Source organism: Amblyomma mixtum, chromosome 7 (assembly GCF_055824585.1).
Source record: "Amblyomma mixtum isolate Tamu chromosome 7, ASM5582458v1, whole genome shotgun sequence".
NCBI classification, from domain to species: domain Eukaryota; kingdom Metazoa; phylum Arthropoda; class Arachnida; order Ixodida; family Ixodidae; genus Amblyomma; species Amblyomma mixtum.
Window position 1 is genome coordinate 110,365,440 of NC_143018.1, and position 25,165 is coordinate 110,390,604.

The following is a 25,165-nucleotide window of genomic DNA, read 5'->3' on the forward strand; positions in this document are numbered from 1 at the left end:
CAGCGGCTTTACCTTTCGCCTGTTTTTTCTAGCATCTGCATGCGCACGTAATCCCATTTCTCTCTTTTCATCTTCACACATTGGCCTCCCTTTCATAGGCTGCAGCGGGCGCGACGCTCCTCTCCCCCCCCCCCCCCACCCCAACCCTAGCAGAGAGGAATGGGAGGAGGTCCTGCTTGGTTGCTCGGACCTTCAGGTCTAATAGGAATTGGTTATGAGGGCTAAGCTGGCGGCTTCGACCAATGGGGTCTCGCAACAAGAACACCACCATTGCGGGGCTCGTTAAAGAGCCTCACCTCTTTATCTTTATTTTGACAGAATGAACACTTTCCGCCACCACCACATCCGAGCTGACACGAGTTTCTTCGAGGCTTCAACATGACACGCCATAGCTTTTTCGCTAGTGATTCATTCAGTACTAGCACACTAAAACTGACAAGGTCGTGATTTTTTAGTGGGCGTACACTGTACGAAAAAAACCAGCCCAGGGGGGAGTGAAGACAACTTTATTCCTCAAAACGGCTCATTAGTCCCTAAATTTGCACACGACACTCTTTTTGCCACAAATGCGCGCCGTGCGCAAACTCAACGGACTAACTGCCGAGAAAGAGACTAACGGAGGGCGAATCGCAGCATAGCAGCACGCGAAAATCGCGCGAGAAGGCCCCGACTGCAATAGTACTCGATTTTTGAAGACCATGCCGGACGCAGGACCTACAGGACGTAGTTATTTCGCCTAGTGGTAGTTATTTGCAAGTGCGAAACTTATACACCTTACAGCTTTTATATGTTCATGGGCCTCTCATACAGGAGCCTCTTGGGAGGATATAGGGAGGCGAAACACGGATTTTAGGCCGGGCAAGAGTGACAGCGAAGAGAGAGTGTATAAAACTATACACGAAGCCACATTGAAATCCATCTTAACAGGTCCAGCCGACTCTCCACGTTTACTCTCGCACTACAGTTATTATGAGACTATAAGAGAAAAACGTGTTAAGATTTTAAGAGCGTTATAGGGTTCTACCGTTCCGTTCACCAGGCCACAATATCAAAACCCATTTCCTGCCCATGTCAAGCGAAAGTTCATATGCGCTACTTGAAAGCGTGCTTGCGCTTCCGCGATTTTTCAAGTTCTCACCAAACCTATACAATTTGTGAGCGGAATGCGCGACAGGCAGATATAATAAGGAATGAAAGATTCGAGGCTCTCTTCAAGACAACGAGGGCAACAACCGGAACGCTAGATTAGGACAGCGATACAAGAATAGCCGTGTATATTAAGAGCAGAATCCCCACGCAAAAGGTTCTGATGCTGCCGAGAAAAGAAAAACTACATGCAAGGAAAAGAAAAAGGAAAGCCAAGAAAATTTATTTTCAATTTCACATCTCCAGTTTATTTCCATTTTGGAGGCCATCATGAAACAAATAAATGCTGAGTTCCATGCCGGTCTTCCCACATTTTCCTTCAATCATCAGTTGAATCGCAGGGAGAAGATATACATAGTTATAAACACCTACGGACTTTTTTCCCTGCATGACAACGATTTTACTCACTCTGATGACTACTGCACAAGACACGGTAATATTTGTCGTTCATAGAATACGAGACAGCAGCTACTGCTGACCTTCCACCTAAAGGATACAAAACTAGCGGATAATAGAGGGCTAATAATTAAAGGATAACGACCAGCACTTAAAGATTCAGTTCACAGATTTGCAGTGCAAAAAAATGCAGGTTTTATGTCATGAAACGTTTGGGAGAAAGAGTGGCGCTGTAGAGAACGGAGTTCATGGACAAAATGGCCAAAATGCACTGATAAATACACGCAGTGCATAAAATCTGAAGGTAGAAAGAACACTAACTTCTTGTAGTGGTGTTTCAAGCCTGGAAAATCGCTGCTCTCCTAAAAGTGCCCCTCAAGGCACTACCTCCCACTTAATCCGAAGCTGATCATCGAACACGTAGCCATCGCGCAAGACATGGCCGAGATCAAGCGACGAATATGGAAAAAAAACTGAACAATTACTTGATGTTGTAGGCTTTCTGAACTGCTTAAGAGTACGCCATCCCTTAACTTCAACCAGGCGTTCTGCCCACATTTTCGGATGTATGATGCTCAGCTTTATTTTGTGCTCGAATGGCCACTCAACAACGCCGTCCGTGATCCCCTTGTGCAGAAAGAGCCGCGCACATAGTTTCACAGAGCCGCCGACTTTCTCCAGTCTAATTCCCGGTGACATGCAGTACCCACACAGGTATACCCGCTCGCTCTCGTACACAGCCATGCCCTCTTTGCATGCTTTTTCTTGCAGCAACTTTACTCCTTGTACATAGAAGACCGTGCGTTATTGTTGAAGTTCATCGTGCAGGTGCGTTTTGTCATTGCGGTCCAGGGTCTTCAGGCTGTTCTCTTCTAGGTATTGCATAGATGTCATAGTCTGTGAGCAACTGTTAGCACTTTGCCTGCTCGCGTTCACAAACCCATCTTTGAGTGTGTTTTCCAGAGTGCTTAGCCTTGTGGAAAGATTATTCACGGCATCAATACATGTTCTAACACGCTGTTTCATCTCCCCATTTGAATTCTTTACTTCACGCGCACCCTCTGCCACACTTTCCTTAATTTGAACTGTTTCTTGTGTCAGTTCCTCTCTCGTTGCTTCTTTGAAAGTGTTTATCCCGTGAGAGATTTCGTTTAGTCTATCACCATGCGTACCAACATCATTTACCAGCCGCTGCAGATGGGTTCCCAACTCCCTCGCCTGCTCCGCTAAGGCTTGCCCGGAGGACGCAGCAAATGCGGCGTTCTCCCTGCTGAAGGGGTGACTGTCACATTCGCCTGCAAGATGCGTTGCACAGTTCGATCTGAGGTGCGCGCACACGTTGCTGCAAAGAAGCGATGCCGAGCACTTTGGACAGGGAGCAGAGTGGTGTCGGCATTCCCGCTGGAAATGCATGGGGATCTCCGAGACAGACATCACAGTCGTACAGCCATGTTCGTTGTTCCAGCACTTAACCTGCAATTAATAAAAGATGGACGGGAAAAGCATTCTGACCAGCGCGCTTGTAAAAACCGCCCGGAACATTCCTGCGCACAATATCTACGAAGGTTATTCCGAAAGCAATCACTTCAATTTTTCGTTTTGACACTGTAGCGTCCGAGCATGTTGTTCATGATATTCTATCAAAACCATAACATTCCTACAATTATTGTGTTAATTTTGTTGTTCCTGGACAGGAAGCAGCGGAGCATTAGACTGCTAAAATGAAATCCAATATTGAGGCGCGTACGAAACGGTGCTGGGATGTTTAATACCCACTGCTGAAGATACACTCACTTAAAACAACGGACGCTTGCTGAAGGCCTACGGAGACGATACGGTGAACGTCAGTATCGTGAAACAGTGGATAATGCATTTCAAAACTTGTCTCCGAATAATTAGGCGTGTATCTACATTTGTATGAAACCGCTTTGTGTCAAAAGGCAAGCGGTGGCATTAAAGGATACGAAGTCCCCAAGAAACGAGGTTCTTTAAGTTCTCAGGCTCACTTGCCATTCCTCACTTTCAAAAATGACTAGATGAGCTAAGTTGATCTGTTCGTCAGATTAAGTAGGAGCCGTATGCACAGGGGAGAGTTGGTTATAATTACTTACGAATGATTACATCAGAAAAATGATGGCATGATCAATGAACGATGACATCTGAAGAATGTGGCTTGCCTATCTTGGCTCAGTCTATTATGAGCGCTTCTTAAAGCTTATTATTCTTCACCGCAAAACCTGTACAAGGAATGATGGTAACTGTGGGGAAAATAACTCTCTATGGGTGATATTGAGGTTTACTAAGGCGCCAGCCTCATTGCCCCATTGAGCGAAAAACCGTCTCTGTGTGTCCGTTGACGCTCGATATTAGCCATAAAAGAAGGCTTCCTCATGAAACCTGGCAGGTGGTGGTCAAATTAATGATTGGTCGCGCGAGGTTGCTCCGGGAAAGCAAGCTTGATCGCTCCGTCCTGTCTACCTTGTTTTATTGTGTCGTCTTTTTGTGCGCATAAAAGAAATCTGAGAATGAACCAACTAGCCCCACAACGCATATTACTTGATCGCACAAGTAGCATCGGTGGCAGCACCCGTCAATCAAGGACACTGGCGCATCGCTTAACCTTACATTACTGCACCAGGAGTGGTATGAGTACTCCGAGGAATCTATGAATATTAATCACAGAAAGACCAATTCTGCATATATGGCATTAGCGAATAGCTACCGTGGCCTTAAAGGTAACGGAGTAGATTCCAAGAGAAGGCAAGCGTAGCAGGGGGGCGGCAGAAAGTAAGGTGGGCGGATCAGATCAAGAAGTATGTGGGGATACGGTGGCCGCAACTGGTAAAAGACAGGGTTAATCGGAGAGACATGGGAGAAGCCTTTGCTCGGCAGTGAACGTAGTCAGGCTGCTGCTGATGATGATGATCGCGTCATACCTTTAAGGCGGAGCGCGGGCGGCGGTGCGCCGTCGTCTGCCTCCACGCAGTTAGTGCGCAGATCAGAACGGGTTGGGCAGCGTCGTAGTACATAAGTATACATATTAGTGCACTAAAGTTTTTTGGTTGTAAAGTCATACCTGTAATTGTGTCACGGTCGATGTTGATCTGATAGCGGTGATCGCTGTAACGGTGATGATCGTGAGACTAGTATAAAAGAAGACGTTGGACGCAAGACTTGTCGAATAAAATGCGTGTCAGAAACATCTCAAATGAAGAAACAGCTCACTAAACGCCCAGAAAGTGACGGCGCTACCTCCTGTATACAGTACAGGGGATACATAGTGAGGAGTCGGCATAATACAGGAAAAAAACATACAATTCAAAGCAAAAGGAAGCAAGGAACTTGGGTTGCTCACAGCACAAAACAAAGTGAGCTATGAGCGTAAGGAGAGGCTCAGTCGCTCTAGACAACGCTTCGATTAAAGTACTTGGCGTGATCCTGAGTTAGACGAAATATCCTGTCGCCGAAACAACATCTCGTCCAGTTATAGGGAGGACTGAAAGAAAACTTTGACAGAATGCCTTACTTCGGCATGTCCATTTCTTGACAAACTTTACAATCGTTAATATTTTAGGCGACATTTTCGCGGCACTACCTGTTTCTTGCATTTCGTTATCCAGCGGGCCCATGCTGTGGGTCAACCAACACACAAGCTCTCAATGGCACATAAAGCAGCAACAGGCTACGTTGAAAGAGACACCACGCCATGAAATAAAGAAAGCACGCCCTAATTAAACGCGCGCTAGGTAATCTGAAACAATAATGCGTTCCACAATACACCAACACCGACTACACGGTGCGTGACTAAAACAAAGAAGAAAATGGCACAGCCCAGCATTATACAAAAAAGCGTACTCTTGAAACCTCTTAAGTGATAATCGGAGAAATGAGCACTGCACTCTTCCATTTCAGTAGGGCACCAGCTGAGCTCGCACTACAGTCGGCTTTTCCCATCGTGGCCAGCCCTTCTACGGCACCTGTGCACATTATCTCAGCCTCCTGTCCGAGATGGACTGAAGCCCGGCCAAATTCATCCATTTTAACAAGAGTTTCACAGTTATAGAATGTCACCTACGTTCAACCCGAAGAGAAGGGTTCAGACCTTTGGGCTCGTTCGTTCATAGCAGACACGTACAAGCGCAAATAACACGGACAGACAAAGAGACTTGGACAACACGAGAGGGTTGTCCGAAATATCTAGTTGTCAGAGCTAACGGGGGTTAAATTACCCAGGTTTTAGCGTATATGGAAGCGGTACACAGTAACGTTGTCGAAAAACGCTCCACGGGTCAGTTGCAGTTCCTCTCTTCTTCTTCGCTCTGACTTTCCGACACAAAAACCACTGTTGCAACTTCTTCGCTGTGAGTAAGCTACTCCTGTATGGAGTAGCGAATCGAACACCAAGTTAAATTCAGTGTGTAGCTTTCATATGGTGTACGTTTTGAAACACGAAAGCCGTAGCTTCAGCCTACTCTCGTACAAACATGCTCCAAATATAAAAAAACATCTTAGTTGTCTCATATACCTTTTCATCCCGGAATATCTATAAGTAGTAGCCTGTGTAGCGCATCATAGCGTTACTAGCATTTGTGCCACAAAACTAAACATAACTAGCTATCATTAATAAAAACAAATTCTATAATCAGTCTAACGGGTTCTCGTAAGAACAAGACAGAAATATATTCAACATATTGTCACGTTGGTAAGCAGCGGCTGAGGATCCACAGCGGGTCGACAGACGTGCGCTTCCAGATCACTTCCACTTTCACACACGCACACACTTCCTCTTCTTCTTGAGAGGCGCTTCCATCTGCACGAGCGCTGGCGTCATTAGCCCCCCTCCTGCGAAGGCATCGACCCGATGCCGCCACGAATGCAGGGGTGGTCTCGAGAAGAGTTAGTGCGCCCTTTCGTAGTAGGGCTTCAGGCGAACGACGTGGACCACCTCGGGGCGGGGGTGGCGGCGAGATTGTTGGGGCTCGTGAGGTACGACTTCATAATTCAGGGCTCCAATGCGTCGCACAATTCGGTAAGGACCGAAATAGCGGCGCAAGAGCTTTTCACTTAGGCCGCGTCGTCGGATTGGGGACCAAACCCAGACGAGGTCACCTGGGAGGTATTCAACAAGCCGTCTCCGTAGGTTGTAGCGTTGCGCGTCCTGGCCCTGTTGATCTTGAATGCGAAGCCGTGCGAGTTGACGGGCAGCTTCGGCGCGTTGTAAGAAGGATGCAACGTCGTCATTTGGGTGGTCTTCGTCATGGGGCAGCATGGCATCGAGTGTTGTCGTCACCTGACGGCCATAAACGAGGCTAAAGGGTGTCATGTTGGTGGTTTCTTGTACGGCTGTATTATACGCGAACGTGACATAGGGCAGGACGTCGTCCCAGGTTTTATGTTCCACGTCCACGTACATGGAAAGCATGTCTGTAAGCGTCTTGTTTAGACGTTCCGTCAATCCGTTAGTTTGGGGATGATAAGAAGTCGTCCTACGGTGACTGGTGTGACTAAAAACTAGAAAATGGCGCAAGAGCTCAGAGGAGAAGGCAGCCCCTCTGTCCGTAATCAAAACTTGTGGAGCTCCATGACGTATGACGATTTGATGCACAAAGAACTGGGCTACTTCGAGGGCGGTGCTATTCGGAAGGAATGCTGTCTCTGCATAACGCGTGAGATAATCAGTGGCTACTATTATCCACCTTTTCCCGGAGCCTGATGTAGGGAAAGGACCCAGCAAATCCATGCCGACTTGTTGAAATGCTTGCGAAGGCGGCTCAACGGGCTTGAGGAATCCGGCTGGCTTCACGGGCGGGACCTTACGCCGCTGGCAATCCCGGCAAGTGCGGACGTAGTGTGCAATGTCATGACCCAGGCGCGGCCAGTAGTACTTCTCTTGAATTCTTGCTTGTGTTCTAGTAATCCCAAGGTGGCCGGAAGCTGGTTCGTCATGGCAGGCGTGAAGAATTTCATTGTGTAGGGACACGGGGACGACCAGCAAGTACGGCCTAGTGTTGGCAGCGAAGTTCTTCTTAAAGAGAACACCGTTACGCATGCAGAGAGACGACAAAGAGCGCCTGAAGGCTTTAGGAACTGTGCTGCTGGCTCCTTCAAGATAACGAATGACGTTGCGAAGATCGGGGTCGGCGCGTTGATGCTCGGCGAAATCGCTGGTATGGACAGCACTCAGGAATATTTCTTCGTCGTCAGCAGCATCATCCCGAGCTGGTTGCACGGGAGCGCGAGATAAACAGTCTGCGTCTGCATGTGTGTGACCGGATTTGTAGATGACGGTGATATAGAATTCTTGAAGTCGGAGGCTCCATCTAGCTAGGCGGCCGGAAGGATCCTTGAGATTGGTCAGCCAGCATAGTGCGTGATGATCGGTCACTACTTTGAAGGATCGGCCATAAAGGTATGGTCTGAACTTGGAAACTGCCCACACGATGGCGAGGCACTCTTTTTCAGAGGCAGAATAGTTGGCCTCCGTCTTGGAGAGTGCACGGCTGGCATAGGCGATGACACGTTTTTGGTCCCGCTGAACTTGAACAAGGACAGCACCCAAACCAACGTTGCTCGCATCGGTGTGGACCCGTGTGTCAGCAAGCTCATCAAAGTGCGCCAGCACGGGGGGTGACTGCAGGCGGCGTTGAAGCTCTTGAAACGCCTTCTGCTGCGGAAGTTCCCACTTGAACGGTACATGCGCTTTTGTCAGATCAGTAAGGGGTGAAGCAATTTTAGAGAAATTCTCCACGAAGCGGCGGTAATATGCGCATAGCCCGAGGAAGCGACGAACTTCCTTTTGGTCACGCGGTGGTGGAAAATTGGCAATGGCGGATGTTTTTTCAGGATCCGGAAGAACCCCTTCTTGGTTGACGACATGGCCCAAAAACTTTAGCTCTTCATAAGCAAAATGGCATTTTTCGGCTTTGAGAGTAAGGCCTGATGATGTTATGGCCTGCAAGACCTCCTCGAGGCGACGAAGGTGCTCCTCGAAAGACGGGGCAAAAACGATGACGTCGTCCAGGTAGACCAGAGAAGTTTGCCACTTCAAATCCGCAAGAATGGTGTCCATGAGCCTTTGGAAAGTCGCGGGTGCCGAGCAAAGACCAAATGGCATCACCTGAAACTCGTACAACCCGTCTGGAGTGATGAATGCCGTCTTTTCGCGGTCTCTTTCGTCTACCTCAATTTGCCAATATCCAGACTTCAAATCCATGGAAGAAAAATATCTGGTGTTGCATAAGCGATCCAAGGCGTCGTCAATTCTGGGCAGCGGATACACATCCTTTTTAGTGATGGTGTTTAACCGACGGTAGTCAACGCAGAATCGTAAGGTGCCGTCCTTCTTCTTCACAAGCACTACAGGTGCCGCCCACGGGCTCCTAGAAGGGCGAATAACGTCGTTTGCGAGCATTTCTTTCACCTGTGTGGTAATAGCCTCACGTTCTTTGGTAGACACTCGATAAGGTGACTGTCGGAGTGGAGGAACATTTTCGTCTGTAATAATGCGATGTTTCGCAAGATGCGTTCGCCCGACGCGTGGCGAGGACGCGAAGGCACCACGGTAGCGACTGAGCAGTTCCCGTACTTTGTCTCGCTGGCCGGGCGGCAAGGTTGGGTTAATATCGTACTTAACACCAGCAAGTCCGTCGGGCTCAGTTGTTGAAGCAGATGTTAAACTATGCACAGACCTATTTTTACTAAGAGCGTCAATATACGCCACAGTCGTCCCCTTGTTAAGGTGTTGGTGTTCGTTGCTGAAGTTGGTGAGAAGAACGTTGACCTTGCTATCTTCAAGGAAGACAACCGCCCTGGCGACGGAAATTCCTCTGTCCAGTAGCAACAGCTGCTTGCTTTCGACGACACCCTCAAGTTCCCGTATGTGCTTTGAACCGACGGTTACCATCACACTGGAGCGTGGAGGCACGGTCACGTGTTCGTCCAGAATGTGCAGCGCCGCTGGGAGAACACTATCCACGGATATGGCCTTCTCGGTCGAGAACTTGACGGACTGCGATTGAAGATCAATAACTGCACCGTTTTCGGTCAGAAAGTCCATACCGAGTATGACGTCTCGGGAGCACTCGGCTAACACTACGAACGTCGCCAAGAATGTTTGGCCTTCCACGGTTACCCTCGACGTGCACGTTCCCGTAGGTGTAATTAAATGTCCTCCTGCAGTACGCATCTGTGGGCCATCCCAAGCGGTTGTGACCTTTCTTAGTGCCGCAGCGAATTGTCCACTAAGTACTGAATAATCGGCACATGTATCCACCAGCGCGGTTACATCGGCGCCGTCAACCAAAATATCCAAGTCGGCAGTTGGTGGTGTCTTACTTTGGGGATGTCGAGGCGTTTGGTTTCGGCTTCGGTGCGTCGAAGGAGTTCGGCATCGAGGAAGGGTGTCGTGGCCATGGAGGGGTGCGTCAGGACATCGGCTAGTTTTGAGGTACGTGGGCTCAAGAATCGTCGGTACGGCTACGGAATTCGGCGTTGGTTGAGAACTGTCGTGTGGCGATGGAGGATCTTGTATACTTTGTCGTTGAGCAGCCGCACCTCCAGAGGCTGCTGCATCTAGTTTCCCCTGCGGGGACTCTGAGACTGGCCTCGCCCTGGGGAACTGTAGCGACGCGGCGATGGAGATCGAGAGAAACGGCGCTGTACGGAGTCCGCTTGCGAGATGTAGTCCGCGATCTCCAGCGGTCGTTCTCCATACATCGGACGATGACAACCGACGGGGAATCCTCGAAGGCCCAGCTCTCTGTAGGGGCAGCGCCGATAAACATGTCCAGCCTCACCGCAGTGGTAGCACAGCGGCTGATTGTCTGGCGCTCTCCAGACATCCGTTCTGCGGTGTCCTAGCCGCTGTGGAGAATTCGGCTGGGGAGGTGGAGCTCGTGCAGCGGCGGAGGCAGATGTGTCGTAACGTCGGTTCGGCTGCGATGGAATAAAACGGCGTGTGACGGCGGCGTAGCTGAGATTTGGGGGCTGAGGCTGCACAGGGCCGGCAACAGGTAGTGCTGTACAAGTGCCTAGAGCTTGCTGCACCTCCTCACGGACAACGTCAGCAAGAGTGCTAGGCGGAGGTTTTTCCTTGTCCGGAAAGAGCTTTGCCAGTTCCTCCCTCACAATACATCGTATCATCTCACGTAAGGAGTCTGCCGACTTCACCGTGGCGTCCTCAACAGTGGCCATGAGCATCGACGCTGTCGTACGATCGTACTGCCGGGCCCTCATGTCCAAAGACTTCGATGGTGCTCGCCTCCTTTACGAAGTCAGCTACCGTGACTGGAGGACTTCGAACCAGGCCGGCGAACAGCTGAACAGCTGCTCCATAACACCTTTCATAAGGAAGCTCACCTTCCTCTCCTCCGACATGTTTGGGTCGGCACGCCGGAACAGCCTCTTCATTTCCTCGGCATACACCGTCACACTCTCGCTGGGGAGTTGATGTCTGGCTTTTAAAAGCAGGTCGGCCTTCTCCCTGCGCGACGTGCTGTCCTTGAAGGTTTGGAGGAACTCTGTCTTGAACGTATCCCACGTTCCAAGGCCAGATTCATTGTTCAGAAACCAGGTCCTCGCGTAGTCTTCAAGGGCGAAATAAACATGCCGCATCTTACAATCAGCGCCCCAACCATTGTAGATGGCCACCCGGTCATACTGGTCCAGCCAGTCTTCGGCGTCCTCGTGTGGTTGACCGCGAAAATGGGGTGGCTCTCGCTGGTGGTGGAGCAGGACCGGCGACACTGTAGCTGGAGGATTCATCGTTGTAGGATCTGCCCTCCGTGAACAATGGGTAACAAGGAGCAGTCCAAATTCGGGAGGTAAGCCCTGTAATAGGCGACTGCCCTGGTGGACTGGCGTGTCTACCTTCGGTATTTGTACGGGGCTCGAATTGCGGCTTGAAGGGGGCGTACGGTGCATTAACGACGTACCCAGCACCTGCACCAGATGTCACGTTGGTAAGCAGCGGCTGAGGGTCCACAGCGGGTCGACAGACGTGCGCTTCCAGATCACTTCCACTTTCACACACGCACACACTTCCTCTTCTCCTTGAGAGGCGCTTCCATCTGCACGAGCGCTGGCGTCAATATTTGACGATATCAGGCTACCTCATATATTGTTAAAAGTGGCTGTTCGTGGCACGGTTCAATATGTGCTTAAGATTGAAGCAAATTTTGCCTAAATAGGTACTGTGCGGGGCAGGCAAGTCAGTAAGGCTGATTTTTAAAGCGAGGGCTTAAGGGGCCTGTTATGGAAAAAGCCTGCCGTCGCCGGCGTTGGCCATGCGTTGGCCGCGTGCGAAAAAGCTATCGCTTTCAGGGACTGTCCACTGACGCCATAGGGATGGGGGACGCTGCGGTGAGGTGTTGCTGCAGTCACCATCAGCATCAGCCTGACTACGGCCACTGCAGGACAAAATCCTCTCCCATGTTTCTACATTTAACGCTGTCCTTTGCCAGGTGCGGCACCATATCTCCGCAAACTTTTTTCTCATCCGCCCACTTAACTTTCTGCCGTCCCCTGCTACGCTTGCCTTCTATTGGAATCCACTTCGTTACCCTTAACCACCAGCGGTTATCTATCTTGCATTCACATTACATGCCCTGCCCAAGCCCATTACTTCCCCTTGATATCGACTAGAATGTCATCAGCCCGCCACTCAGCCCGCTTACGGGCTCTTAGCTTTACACCTATCATTTTCCTTTCCATAGCTCCCTGCGTTACCCTTAACTTTAGCTGGACCCTCTTTTTTAGCCACCACGTTTCTGCGCTATAGTTGAGAACCGGTAAGATACATCTGTTGCATACTTTTCTCTTGAGGGATATTATTAAACTGCCATTCTTGATCTGAGAGAACGTGCCATATGCGCTCCGCCCCTTCTAGTTATTTCCCTCTCATGATCCGGATCACCGTCCAGTGCCTGGAATAAGTATACGTATACCCTTACGACTTCCAGGACCACGCTACCAAATGTAAAATGTTTTTCCCTTGCCAGACTGTTGAACAATGCTTTGGTTTTCTGCATGTTGATTTTAACACCTACCGTTCTGCTCTGCCTGTTTAACTGATTGATCATCCTTTGCAGCTCATCGCCTGAGTGACTTAGCAAGGCGATGTCATCGGCGTATCGCAAATTACTTTAATATTCTCCATTAACTCCTATCCCCAACTATTCCCAATCGAGGCCTGGGAACGCCTCCTGTAAACGGGCGGTGAATAGCATTGGCGAGGTTGTGTCACCCTGCCTGACACTCTTGCATATTGGAATTGTATTGCTGACTTCTTGAAGGGCTTTGGTTGCTTTGCAGTCGTTAGAGATACTTTCCAGTATTTTCTCATAAAACTCCTCTGCACCCTGATTCCTTCATGCCTGAATGACTGCTGAGTATTTCATTGAGTCAAACGCTTTCTCATAATCAGTGAATGCTATATAAAGGGGTTAGTTGTATTCTGCGCATTTATCTCTCACCTGATTGATGGTGTGAATATGATATATTATCGAGTATCCTTTACTAAAGCCTCCGTGATCACTGTTTATTTGTTTAAAGTCTAAGGTTGTCATAATTCTATTTACGATTCCTTTAGTAAATATGTTGTATGCAACGGGCAGTAAGCTGATTTAGAAGAAGAAGAAGAAGAAGAAGAAGAAGAAGTTTATTCACATCACATTACATGATGCAGGAAGCCTGCAGAAAAAGCTGCCAGATGCCAGCTTGACAGGGCCGCAGGCCCCCTTTCATTGGCAGTTGGCGGAATGTCGTAAAAAAAAGTTTATACACAGCATATTTTATCACAACATGTAAAGAAAAAAAAAGTGAAAAAAAAACATCATATTACAAGAAAAACGCTAAAACATATATACTGTTACCACATTTCAGTGTAACACGTACACACATTTTTAATACATTCAAGGGGAAATATTATAGACACAAAATCTCGTTTTACTTCGTTTTGAAAAGATCGCGCAGTGCTTTGAAAGTTATATTGTCGAGTTGGATATTTTTAGCTTGCAAACTGTTTAGTAATCGGGGTAACTTGTTTTGCAGCATTTGTAGACCGCATGTAGTTCTACTTGTGTTAACCTTCCATGGTTCAAAATGACGCGTCTGGTATGAAACTACATTATTCTCTAGCTGAGCTATGTTCTGAATAGTACAATTGTTACATTTAGTTTCTTGTTTGAACAACTTGCAAAGCCGGTAGTCATAGGATTTTGTTACTGGAATTACATTGTATTTTTTAAATAATTCATGTGTGTGGTAGTGCATTGGTACGTTTTCGACAGCTCTTAAAAACTTTTTTTGGAGAATGAGCACTCTCTCTATATTAGATTTAGTAGTCGATGCCCATACCAAGTGACAATAATTAAGTCTAGGGGAGAAAAGACCATTATAAATCAGCATCAGAATGTGGCGAGGGAATGCATGGCGATTTCGCGAAACAATGCCTACTATTTGTGATAGTTTTTTTGTAATATAATCTATGTGGGCATCCCATGACATTGTGTTTTGAAAAATGACACCCAGAGTTTTAAAACTAGACACAATCTCTACAGGAGTTGACCGTAGTGTAATTGTGTTTTGTGTGTCTATGTTTTTGTTCCTAGTATGATACAAAACTGCTTTAGTTTTATCAGCATTAATCTTCAAGCTATTTTTTTTGGGTCCATTCATCAAGCTTAGCAAGCGCTACATTTGCTGCAGCTATTAGGTGATCACTTGATTCTCCTGTGAAAAACACGCTTGTATCATCCGCATAATTCACAAAAGTAGCGGATGGAGCGATACCGTAAACATCGTTCACGTACAAATTGAACAAAAAGGGGCCCAGGATGCTGCCTTGCGGCACACCCTGGGAAACATGAAGTGCATCTGATAAAGAATCACCAATGGCTACAATTTGGGTACGATGTTTAAGGTAGGATTCCATAAGAACACCGGAACATTGGTCTGCAATTTTTCAAACCCTTGCCCTTTCCTTTCTTAAGAATGAAGATAATATTCGCATTCTTCCCAGCTGCTGGTACGCTCGAGGTAATAACGCATTGCGTATACAGGGGACTAGTTTTTCTAACACAGCCTCCTCTCCATCCTTCAAGGGATCTTTTACGTGATCCTCCCCAGCTGCTTTACCACATCGCATTGCTCCTAAGGCTTTCTTTACTTCCTCTTTTGTTACTGGCGGGATGTCCAATTTCTGTGCCCTACTGCCTCTCTAACTTTCTCACAACGTTGGCTACTGCGCATATTTGTGTAGAACTCTTCAGCTGCTTTAACTATCTTATCCACATTGCTAATGACATTGCCCTCTTTGTGTCTTAGCGCATACATCAGGCTTAACTTATGCCTAGTTTCCTCTACACTGCTTTTAAGGTACCTTTGTTCTTTAGAGCATGGCCGATTTTCTCCATACTAAACTTCCTTATTTCGGCTACCTTGCACTTTTTTATTACCTTCGATAGCTCTGACCGGTCAATTCTGTTCGCAGGGTTTGTGGCTTTCATCCTCTGTCGTTTCTAAATCATATTATTCGTCTCCCGAGATAGCTTGCCGGTATGCTGTCGAACCATGCTGCCTCCTACTTTTACTGTTCAGTCCGTAATGATAGCTGTGAGATTATGGTTTATTGTTTTAATATTAAGACCGCCTTTCTCTGCCGAATATCTCTTTAAGAGCGCAATATCCTGAATTCATCTACATTCCCTCTTCAGGCTAACTCGTCAACGGGCTTCCGTTTCACTAATTTCTTTTAATCCCTCTTCAGGTTCAAGCTAATTCGGGACCTTACCGTTCTGTGCTCGCTACAGAGCAACTTTTCGAGGACCTCCACACCCTTCACGATGCGAGGGTGAACGCATAAAATGTGTGGCGAGTGGCAAGACTAACAGATGGTGGCACTTGCGCAGACTCCACCGACGTCGATACGATATGCAGAAGCCGTATATCGCGGTGGCAGTGATATTAAGTCTCGAATAAACCCAGTCAGTTTAAACCCGCCTTATATTTACTGATCCGACACACAGTGGTGGCAGCGGCGGGCTGGTGTATAACAATGCGTGATACTGCGAAGTAGTCGCGTAGAGAAAGTTCGTCGCAGCGCTCACTGCGGAGCTAACCCTAACGTGGCAACGTTGGCGGGAACCCGCTAAGAGATCGCTTCACTATAGAACACGAGATCCTACATGTGAAGCAACGGCTGTACCGGACGTCGGAGTATCCGCAGCTTGCAGCGCTCATTCAGTCGGCTGTTGAACTACCAGAAAAACTTGATTTCTGACGACCAGTGGACTGGAAGTGTTGTTTCACAAGATGGGAGCGTTACCATGCCATATCAGGTTTAAAGAAGCAGGATGGTGAAACACAGATCAACACGGTGATCTACGGCATGGGTCTAGAAGCAGAGCTTGTCTTGGCTCTGTTGAGGCTTACGGACGCTCGGAAGCAAGACTACGACGCCGTCGTCCCCGTGTTCACGAAACACTTTGTGCCTCGCAAGAATGTGATATATGAAAGGGCCAAGTTTACGAGAAGAACGCAGGAAGATCGCGAAACCTTCGACACATTTGTAACGGATTTGTAGCAGATGGCCGAATCATGCGAGCACGGCACCTTGAACCAAGAGCTCGTTCGTGATTACAAGCCGTCTTTTCCGTTTATCAGTCCAGACATACACGCGTGACGACTCATGTGAGTCGGCTTTTCGACACAACGCCACACTGACGACGTTGGGTTTCAGACGAACGGCAGCCTCAATGGTTTCGTGTTTGAAATTAATCCCCAGAATATGGGCGCCCGCTATGTCAAACAGTGCGATAAGCGAAGGAAGGTATCAGGGGGCTGCGCATATATGTATATGTATAAAAACAGCCCCCCCCCCCACACACACACAAGTACAGGGCCGATCCATTCTTTTAGAAAAGAAAGTGACGCAGAAAGCGAATCGAACACAGGTTCCCAACGACCTCATTCACCTCTCTCTTAAGCAGCTCCTCGGTGGTGAATTCCTTCCAGTCGATGTCGTCCTCCTGGCACTTGTTGCTGTCGTGAGGACAGACACGAACGCCTTCCTCCCCACACTGCTCGTAACACGACTGGCACAGGACGTGCATGCATGGCAGCAACCAGTAGATCCTCCGCACCAGTCCGCAGGCGCTGCATATCCTGTTCCTCGGAATCGGCCTCGTAAAGTGCATGGGCCTCCAGTCCAGGCCGGCAGCAAAGCCGACCAGCGTGTAGGGCCTGCTAGTAAGAGGCATGATGCCATGCGTCCGCTTGTAGCAAACAGCTGAAGGAACTGCTCGGTCTCTTCGATAAGGCGCAGCCACTATCTCTCTGTACTTTACCCATTGTTAAGATTAGAATCGCTTATCTCCTGTATGCCATTGATTCCTGACAGGAGCGGGTGACAGCGGGGCAAAGTACTTGCTGTAAAGAGCGTACCCTCTAGAAGCTGGCCTGTAAGCGGGGCTAATATGTTCCACAAACAATGCAGGGTAAGTATATGCATTTCTTCGTAGCTCCCCCTTTTCACCTGCAACTTCCCTTCAACCACGACAGGACTCAGACAGCCACCGATAGCTACAGTGCCGTTCCTTTGGGCATTAAGACCCGATCAAGCATGCGGTACTGGTACTAATGATCATGGAAAAGCCACCAGAAAAAGGACGCACTGAAAAGAAGAAGGAGTAGAAGGGACGACTCTGGATACACAACTGAATTTTACTCGGTGAAAGTTGTCACAACAAAGCACTGTGCAAATGCGCGGAAGCAACCAGGCCTACAAAACATCAGTGTACGTTAAAGACCTCGGTGGTCGAAATATCCCTCATAGCCTGAGTCGCTTCGGGACATTATATCCCCCCCAGCCCAAAAATCATAACAAAACAATCAAAAAAACATTTGTTAGAGCAGGTCTGATATATTCCACATGACAAACTATATCCCCTTCATGAAACAGAATTCGGTTGAAGTAAACCGTACCGAGCTGTTACGAACGCATTCAATGCCTACCTGCTTGATTGTAAATGCTTCGAGGATTTCTCGCCCTATTTGTCTTTTTCCGCGGCCGGTGATTATGACATCACTGAACAGGGAGGCTAAGGTCTTGAGTCTTGGCAATGGTTGCAATCTTTAGACAGATTGGCTTTGTTATCCGGCGGAGCGAGGTTCGGTGCTCTCTTAAGTGATCGTTGGTACATTAGTCCGTCTGGCCGATGTACACCTATCCACATAACAGGGGGAGAGAGCGTACAATCTTGGCACTACACTTTGTGTACATACTCAGCTGCTAGGCATTGCATTTCTTCTTTGAACTCTTATTGGCTGAGATATAAGCGCACAGTGACGACGGTTTTGTGCGAGCTGAAAAGAACACGTTGACACCGCACCTCGTGGCAACCTTTTTAACACCGTGCAAGGCTTTGTGCATGTATGGCAATACAGCACCTCTCATTTTTCGACACGGCGCGTCATCATAGTAAACAAAGTGATTTGACTTAAGCTTGTTAGACCGTGATTCAGCAACAGAAACCAGGACCTGTTCAGGGTAACCCGCTGACTGCAAGCGTCATAGCTGTGCAAGAAAACTGTCATAAGGCCGCTTTTGCGCAGGGCACCACCTAGGCAGTGGCTGGTTATGCCCGGTTTCACAAGTTTGGAATGTGACAAGGAGTTGAGCAAGAGGCCTTTATTAGTGGGAGGTGCGTATCTCCAACAAAGTGGCTATCGCCAGAACAGGCAAAAAGCAAGTCTAAAGACCTGATGCATTAATCAAGTGGTACCTCTTGAGTTAAGCTCAATTCTGTGGAAGTTTCAATAAAAACGGATAAAATGTCATTTGCGCCCAAGTCGGCACTGCCGCAGGAAGTTCTTTCTCGTAAATTCTTTGAAAATTAACTACCCGTGACTGTGTCGGCCCGTGACGCTACCGGCGCAAGTGACAGCGGCGAGCGCACAATAGTGTTCTAAAAGCATCTGATGGTTTTCAGCCTCTTATCAGGCCTTATACGCCCACAATAATGCACGCCATCTCGATAAGGGCTCTAGACTGCGCGCAGACTTTGGGCATGGGCTGCTGATACGTTTTGCGAAGAGAGGTGTCTACGGAAGCTGTAGCGCCGCACTAGCTATATGTGAACCCACTACTGACTGTTATGTGCTCTGTTCAGGTGTTTCTCTATGCATATCTAATAATGACGATTTAATTGTGGTTCGATGAGACTTGAGAAGCGGAAATAATAAATGTATCTTTGGCATTGGTACAATCACATCTAAGGTTACGAAAGATGGTACAAAATTATATACTCTAACAAGAGGATTTATTGAGAGGCACTCAGCAGACAACAGTAGGGGCGAAAACAATGACAGGTAAGCCAGGTCAAGCATAGACATCCGTGGCGGTAGATATATGGCTAAAGTGCATGGCCGTCTTCGTCTTTGTCATGAATGTGCGCCTTCTTTAGAATGCAAGCAATTGTTACGAAGGAATTGTTGGGCATTTACACAATCGCGGTAAGCGGATGGTGACTACCAGCAGGTTTTTGGTTGTGCTTTGGCGCCTTACACTTTTAAGTTTTATAATATAGTTTTATAGAATTTTATAACCATAAAATTAACGTGCACGAGAGTTCCCTTACGCAAGCCTTGCAAGTAATAGCGTAGCTCGAGATGGCAGCGTTTATGCTCAGCGGAGTTTTCGTGGGATCATTGGTCATACGCAGTCCGAAATCACTTTAATCACAGTCTACATCGAATACAAGTAGCCCACCACTCGTAAGGCTAGACTAAAGTTGCGCGTATCCTGAAATTTGTCTCCTCTTGCGAGCGCTTTTTGTTCCGCCTCGGCTGGGCACGAGGAGCGAATGTTGCCGTCGCATCATCGTGGCTTGCTTTTATGCTGCCTGCGCCATATTGATGCAGTTCGCTTGCGGCTCGCGCGCATGCTTCCATTCGCGTCCTGAACATCTCAGCTTTCTGCTTGGTGTCGCTCCGCTCGGTGGCGATACAGTCCACAGTCTTCCTACGAGAATTTATTTATTTATTTGTTTACTATTCCAGAATACTGTAGGCCAAGCTTGGCCCAAGCAGGAGTGAATTTAAATTGTTGCATAACCAAAAGAATAAAATTGTACAATATTAGCAGCACACCGATACAAAACATGCATATAAACAATATTAGCAGGTAAGTAGACGATTTGACGCATCCCAAAAAGTTTGTGAGGAAAAAACAGATGCCGTTAACGAATTCCAATCTTGCACTGTTCTGGGGAAAAAAATGGCTGAGGCTTAGCTTAGGTTAAACCTAGTCAGATGCGAAGCATATTGTCGCCGAGTTGCATATCGAGCACGCCGCTTGGCTAGACGTTCTTCACGCTCTTCATCAGTCTCTGTAGCACGCCGCAACTTTTGCTTCTCATTCCAAGGAGGAGCCCTGTCTCCAGGAGGCATCTCTATCCCGTTTACGCCTAGCAGAGGCAGGCGCACCCCCTTGTATACCACCGCTCCAGCATCACGTGTTCACTACAGCGGACCTAGCGGCAGAAGCAGGAAACACATTGGTCGCGACGCCTCGCGTGACGGCGCGAGCGGGGGCCCCGTTTCTCCTATGTCGTTACGTCACGCATCACGTGGTCCTCCTTGGTCGCGACGCCTCGCGCGACGGAGCGAGCTGGGCCCCCGTTTCTCATCTGCTGTGACGTCACGCACCACATGGTCATCCTTGGTCACGACGCCTCGCGCGACGGCGCGAGTTGGGCCCCCGTTTTTCATCTGCTGTGACGTCACGCATCACGTGGTATGACATGGAGGTCACGAAAGGTCAATGGTAACGACACCGCCGCGCTCGAGGAGCTGGGTTGGGCTATTTTAGTATGCTTCGCATAAAATTGGCGAGGCCTTAGCTTTGGTTAAGCCTGGTAGGTTGCGAAAGCGCGCAGCGCCTCCAACTGAAGGAACGTAGTGCGCCGCGTCTACAGGTCACGTGTGGCTACCGGCCGCCGCTGCGCGACGACTGAAAGCGTCTTGGAGCGCAGTGCGCCGCGTCCATAGGTCACGGGTGGCGACCGGCTTTTTGAGGAAATGAAATGGCGCAGTAATTCTCTATCATCTCGGTGGAGACCCTAACCGCACCGTAAAGGAAAGGAGGAACGCCACCACCCATTCGCGCGATGCCTTGTTGTTGCGACTGAAAGAAAGAGAACATGTAGAACGCCGCCGGGCTCGCCATTCTGCGGCATAGGCGTGTTGCTTAGCCAACCGCTCTTACCCTTCTTCATCTGTCTCCTCTGCACGGCGCCAGCGTTTGCGCGCAGCACGTCGCTCCAGCGACGCCTTGTACAACTCCTCAGACATGACTAAGCGGAGCGCGCCTGCGGCGCCCCGTTTATCCTCTCCTAGCGAGCACCCTCACGCCGCGGGCCGAGGAGGCCGTCACGTGGTAGCCGCCACGCAGAGTGAAGGAACGACTACGGCGAAGAGACGAATTGGGGCCCCTGCTCTCTTCTGGTCGTGACGTCACGATGTCACGATGTCACGTGGTCGTGCGCCGCAGCTGCGCCGGAGCGAAGGAACGACCTCCACCGACGGCAGAAAAGTGCTAGCAATATTGCTTTCGCAATAAAAACTATTTAAAATTGTTAGTTTTGGTGAAAAGGGGAGTAAGTGAATGCTCATGAACGCTCCGAGTCCTTTTCACTAGAGGACGATTAATGCACTCTGCAAGCTTCAGTTTATTTTTTCTCGTTAAAGTATAAAACAAGAATACCAATCTATTAATCTTTCTGCGGATTTCTAGTGTAGGAATGTTATTTGATATCATTAACTGCGAGGGAGAATCTTCACTTTTGTATTCTTCGTATATAAACCTAACCGCTTTCCTATTGACTTTTTCAAGCACCATTGTGTCCTTTTTCGCGTATGAGTCCCACACGACTGAAGCATATTCAAGTAAAGACGGCACGCAAGTTTCGTAAGCCAATTTTTTCATGTGTGCTGGGGCAGTTTCTAGCTTTCTTCGCAAAACCCATAGCTTTCGCAATGCAGCTGTAGAAATATTTGGAATGTGTGACGACCATTTTAACTTTCTGTCGAGTGTTGCACCGAAATATTTATATTTCTCAACTTCCAAAATCATATTACCAATGATATTATATTATTTAATCGTTCAAAGCAAAGGTAAATCTTTTTCAAGTTGTAATTGCTTAGCTTTACACATTAGTACTAGATGCTACTTGTCTATTGATTTTAATTAGTTGCTCTGTTTCATCTGAGTTTTTGGAATGGAATACTTCGACAGGACATATGGCGTTGCAGTCGCTAGCGGTTGCTGGTTACGCGCGCGAAGCATAGAGAAACATACTTAGGATTGGTAAAATCCTACCAGGGTGCAATCGAGCAGATCTTAATCTGCAGAAAAAATTCGCTCCATTCCTACCTGTGTTTCAACAAAGCTTGGTCGCATTGAAGCTACGTCACACATGATGACACTTGATTTTTCTAGGATTCCAATTAATGAACGACTTTCGTAAGAAAGCAGCTCATAGAGGAAGGTAAATATGCCAGAGCAACATACCGGTACCCACTTAGCGAAAGCTCGAACCCTAGAAAACGCCCTGTTTTCGTACATCGAACGTTGCACTTTGGTGTGAAAACATCCGCTGACTTAGCTTTGGGATTTGCAAACCGAAAGAGCGACACACTAGCCGACGGTTGAATAAGGCGCATTGGCGGATTAGCCGCAGTAAATTTGATGATTTGAACACACGAGAGAATTGGAAGGCGACTTACTTTTGCTGAAAACTAGGTGCACATTTGAGCACTACTAAAAGTCATCGCGGGAATACTGCGAACAGCAGTGTGAAGCGACTACAAGCGCGAGACAAGGAAGGCAGAGGAAGGTTGCGATCGTTCTCTTCGCGCATAGAGAAACATGCTTACGTAACCTTACGCAAACATGTTTCTCTATGCGCGAAGTGAACGATCGCAACGTTTCTCTGCTTTCGTTGTCTCGCGCTTGTAGGTGCTGCAAGCTGCTGTTTGCACTTTTCCCGCGATGACTTTTACAAGTGCACTAAGTATTACTAGCGCTAAGTATGTTTCTCTATGCTTCGCGCGCGTAACAAGCAACCGCTAGCGACTGCAACACCATATGGCCAGACGAAGTATTCCATTCCAAAAACTCAGAAGAAACAGAGCAACTAAATAAAATCAATAAACAAGTCGCATCTAGTACTATTGTGTAAAGCCAAGCACTTACAACTTGCAAAAGGATTTATATTTGCTTTGAACGGTTAAATATTATGATATGATTAGTAATATGAATTTGGAAGTTGAGAAATATAAATATTTAGGCGTAACACTCGAGAGCAAGTTAAAATGGTCGTCACACATTCCAAATATTTCTACAGCTGCATTGCGATAGCTATGGGTTATACGAAGAAAGCTCAAAACTGTACCAGCACACATTAAAAAATTGGCATACGAAACTTGCGTACGGTCTTTATTTGAATATGCTTTCCTCGTGTGGGACCCGTACGCGAAAAAGCACATAATGGTGCTTGAAAAAGTCAATAAGAAAGCGGTTAGGTTTATATACGAAAAATACATAAGGGAGGACTCTTCCTCGCAATTAGAGATATCAAATAACATTCGTACAGTAGAAATCCGCAGAAAGATTAATCGATTGGTTTTCTTGTTTAATACATTAACGGGAAAAAATAAACTGAAGCTTCCAGAGTGCATAAAGCGTCCTCTAGTGAAAAGGACTTGGAGCGTTCATGAGCATTCACTTACTCCCCTTTTCGCCAAATCTAACAATTTTAAGTACGGTTTTTTCCCCAGAACAGTGCAAGATTGGAATTCGTTACCTACCAGCATCTGTTTTTTCCTCGCAAAATTTTTCTGATGTGTTAAATCGTCTACTTACCTGCTAATATTCTTGATATGTATGTTTTGTTCAGAAGTGGAAGATGCCGGGCTAGTTCTGTATTGCATAATGAAATAAAACAGCGCAAGGAACGGGACGAAACACGAAGGAGCAAAATACAGACACGGGCGCTGACTAACAACTGAAATTTTATTTCGATGCAGGTCACATATGTAAGGTACAAAGAGGGGGGTGTGTCCAAGACACACCCTTGGATAGGATGGGATAGGATATCCATGAAAATCGCAGAAGCGTTCGAAATTCACAACGCAAAGGAGCAATGTGTGAGTACACCCTCCCTGTGCTTCTCGCAAAAAGAATTGGATTTTCTTAGAGCCAGTGTAAATGTTTAATCCTTTTCATAAATGCCCCTCTCTGTCTTTTTGTTAATTTTGTTAATCACCTTGTGTCGCGATTTTAGTCCCGTTTTTTCACCGTTAGTTTAACGCCGTTTTTTGCCTTTTGGCTATGTGTATATCTGTTTTCATCGGTTTCACTTTCCGTCCCGACCTCTTACACCGCGGGTTTTATCGCTTTTTGTCTTTTTCGGCCTTTCACCTTTTTATCGTTTTTACCCTTGGACGTGACTACACTGTTTCGGTGATTGTGCAGCACCGCCTTGGACACACCCCCTTCTTTGTACCTTACATATTTGTCCTGCATCGGAAGAAAATTTCAGGTGTTAGTCAGCGCCCGTGTCTGTGTTTTTCTCCTTCATGTTTCGTCCCGTTCCATGCGCTGTTTTATTTCATTATTTAAGTATGTTTTCTATCGGTGGGCCGCTAATATTGTACACATTTATTCTTTTGATTACGTAATAAATTAAATTCACTCCTGCTTGGGCCAAGCAGTGGCCTACAGTATTCTCACATAGTAAACAAATAAATAAATAAATTCACGTAGGCAGACTGTAGACTTCATCGCCACCGAGCGGAGCGACACCAAGCAGAAAGCTGAGATGTTCAGGACGCGAATGGAAGCATGCGCGCGAGCCGCAAGCGAACTGCATTAACATGGCGCAGGCAGCATAAAAGAAAGCCGCGATGATGCGACGGCAACATTCGCTCCTCGTGCCCAGCCGAGGCGTAAGGAAGAGCGTTCGTAACAGGAAACAAATTTCATGATACGAGCAACTTTCGTCCAGTCTTACGAATGGTGGGCTAGTTGTACTCGATGTAGACAGTGATTAACGTGATCGTATGACCGATGATCCTACGAAAACTCCGCTGAACATGAACGCTGCTATCTCGAGCTGCGCTATCGCTGGCAAGGCTTGCATAAGGGAACTCTCGTGCACGTGGATTCCGTGGCTATAAAATTCTATAAAAATATATTATAAAACTATATTATAAAACTGTGTTATAAAGTCGCGAAAGCACAACCGAAAATCTGCTAGCAGTCATCATCCGCTTACCGCGACTGTGTAACTGCCCAACAATTCCTTCGTAACAATTGCTTGCATTGTAAAGAAGGCGCAAATTCATGACAAAGACGAAGACGGCCATGCACTTTAGCCATATATCTACCGCCACGGATGTCTATGCTCGACCTGGCTTACTTCTCATTGTTTTCGCCACTGCTGTTGTCTGAGAGTGCCTTTCAATAAATCATCTACAAGCATATAAGTTTCTACCATCTTTCATAACCCCAGATGTGCTTGTACCATTGCCAAATATTAATTTATTATTTCCGCTTCTCAAG

General features: G+C 47.4%; 1 protein-coding gene across 1 annotated transcript; it reads right to left on the reverse strand.

Moving 5' to 3' along the window:
* Positions 1 to 1,345: 1,345 nt before the first annotated feature.
* LOC149337202 (uncharacterized) lies at positions 1,346 to 16,827 on the reverse strand. Its single transcript, XM_089553380.1, has 2 exons — positions 16,515 to 16,827; positions 1,346 to 3,015 (listed from the first exon to the last, which is right to left on the reverse strand). Exons 1-2 carry the CDS (start codon positions 16,797 to 16,799, stop codon positions 2,347 to 2,349), a joined length of 954 nt encoding a protein of 317 aa, XP_089409506.1. The 5' UTR covers positions 16,800 to 16,827; the 3' UTR covers positions 1,346 to 2,346.
* Positions 16,828 to 25,165: the final 8,338 nt, after the last annotated feature.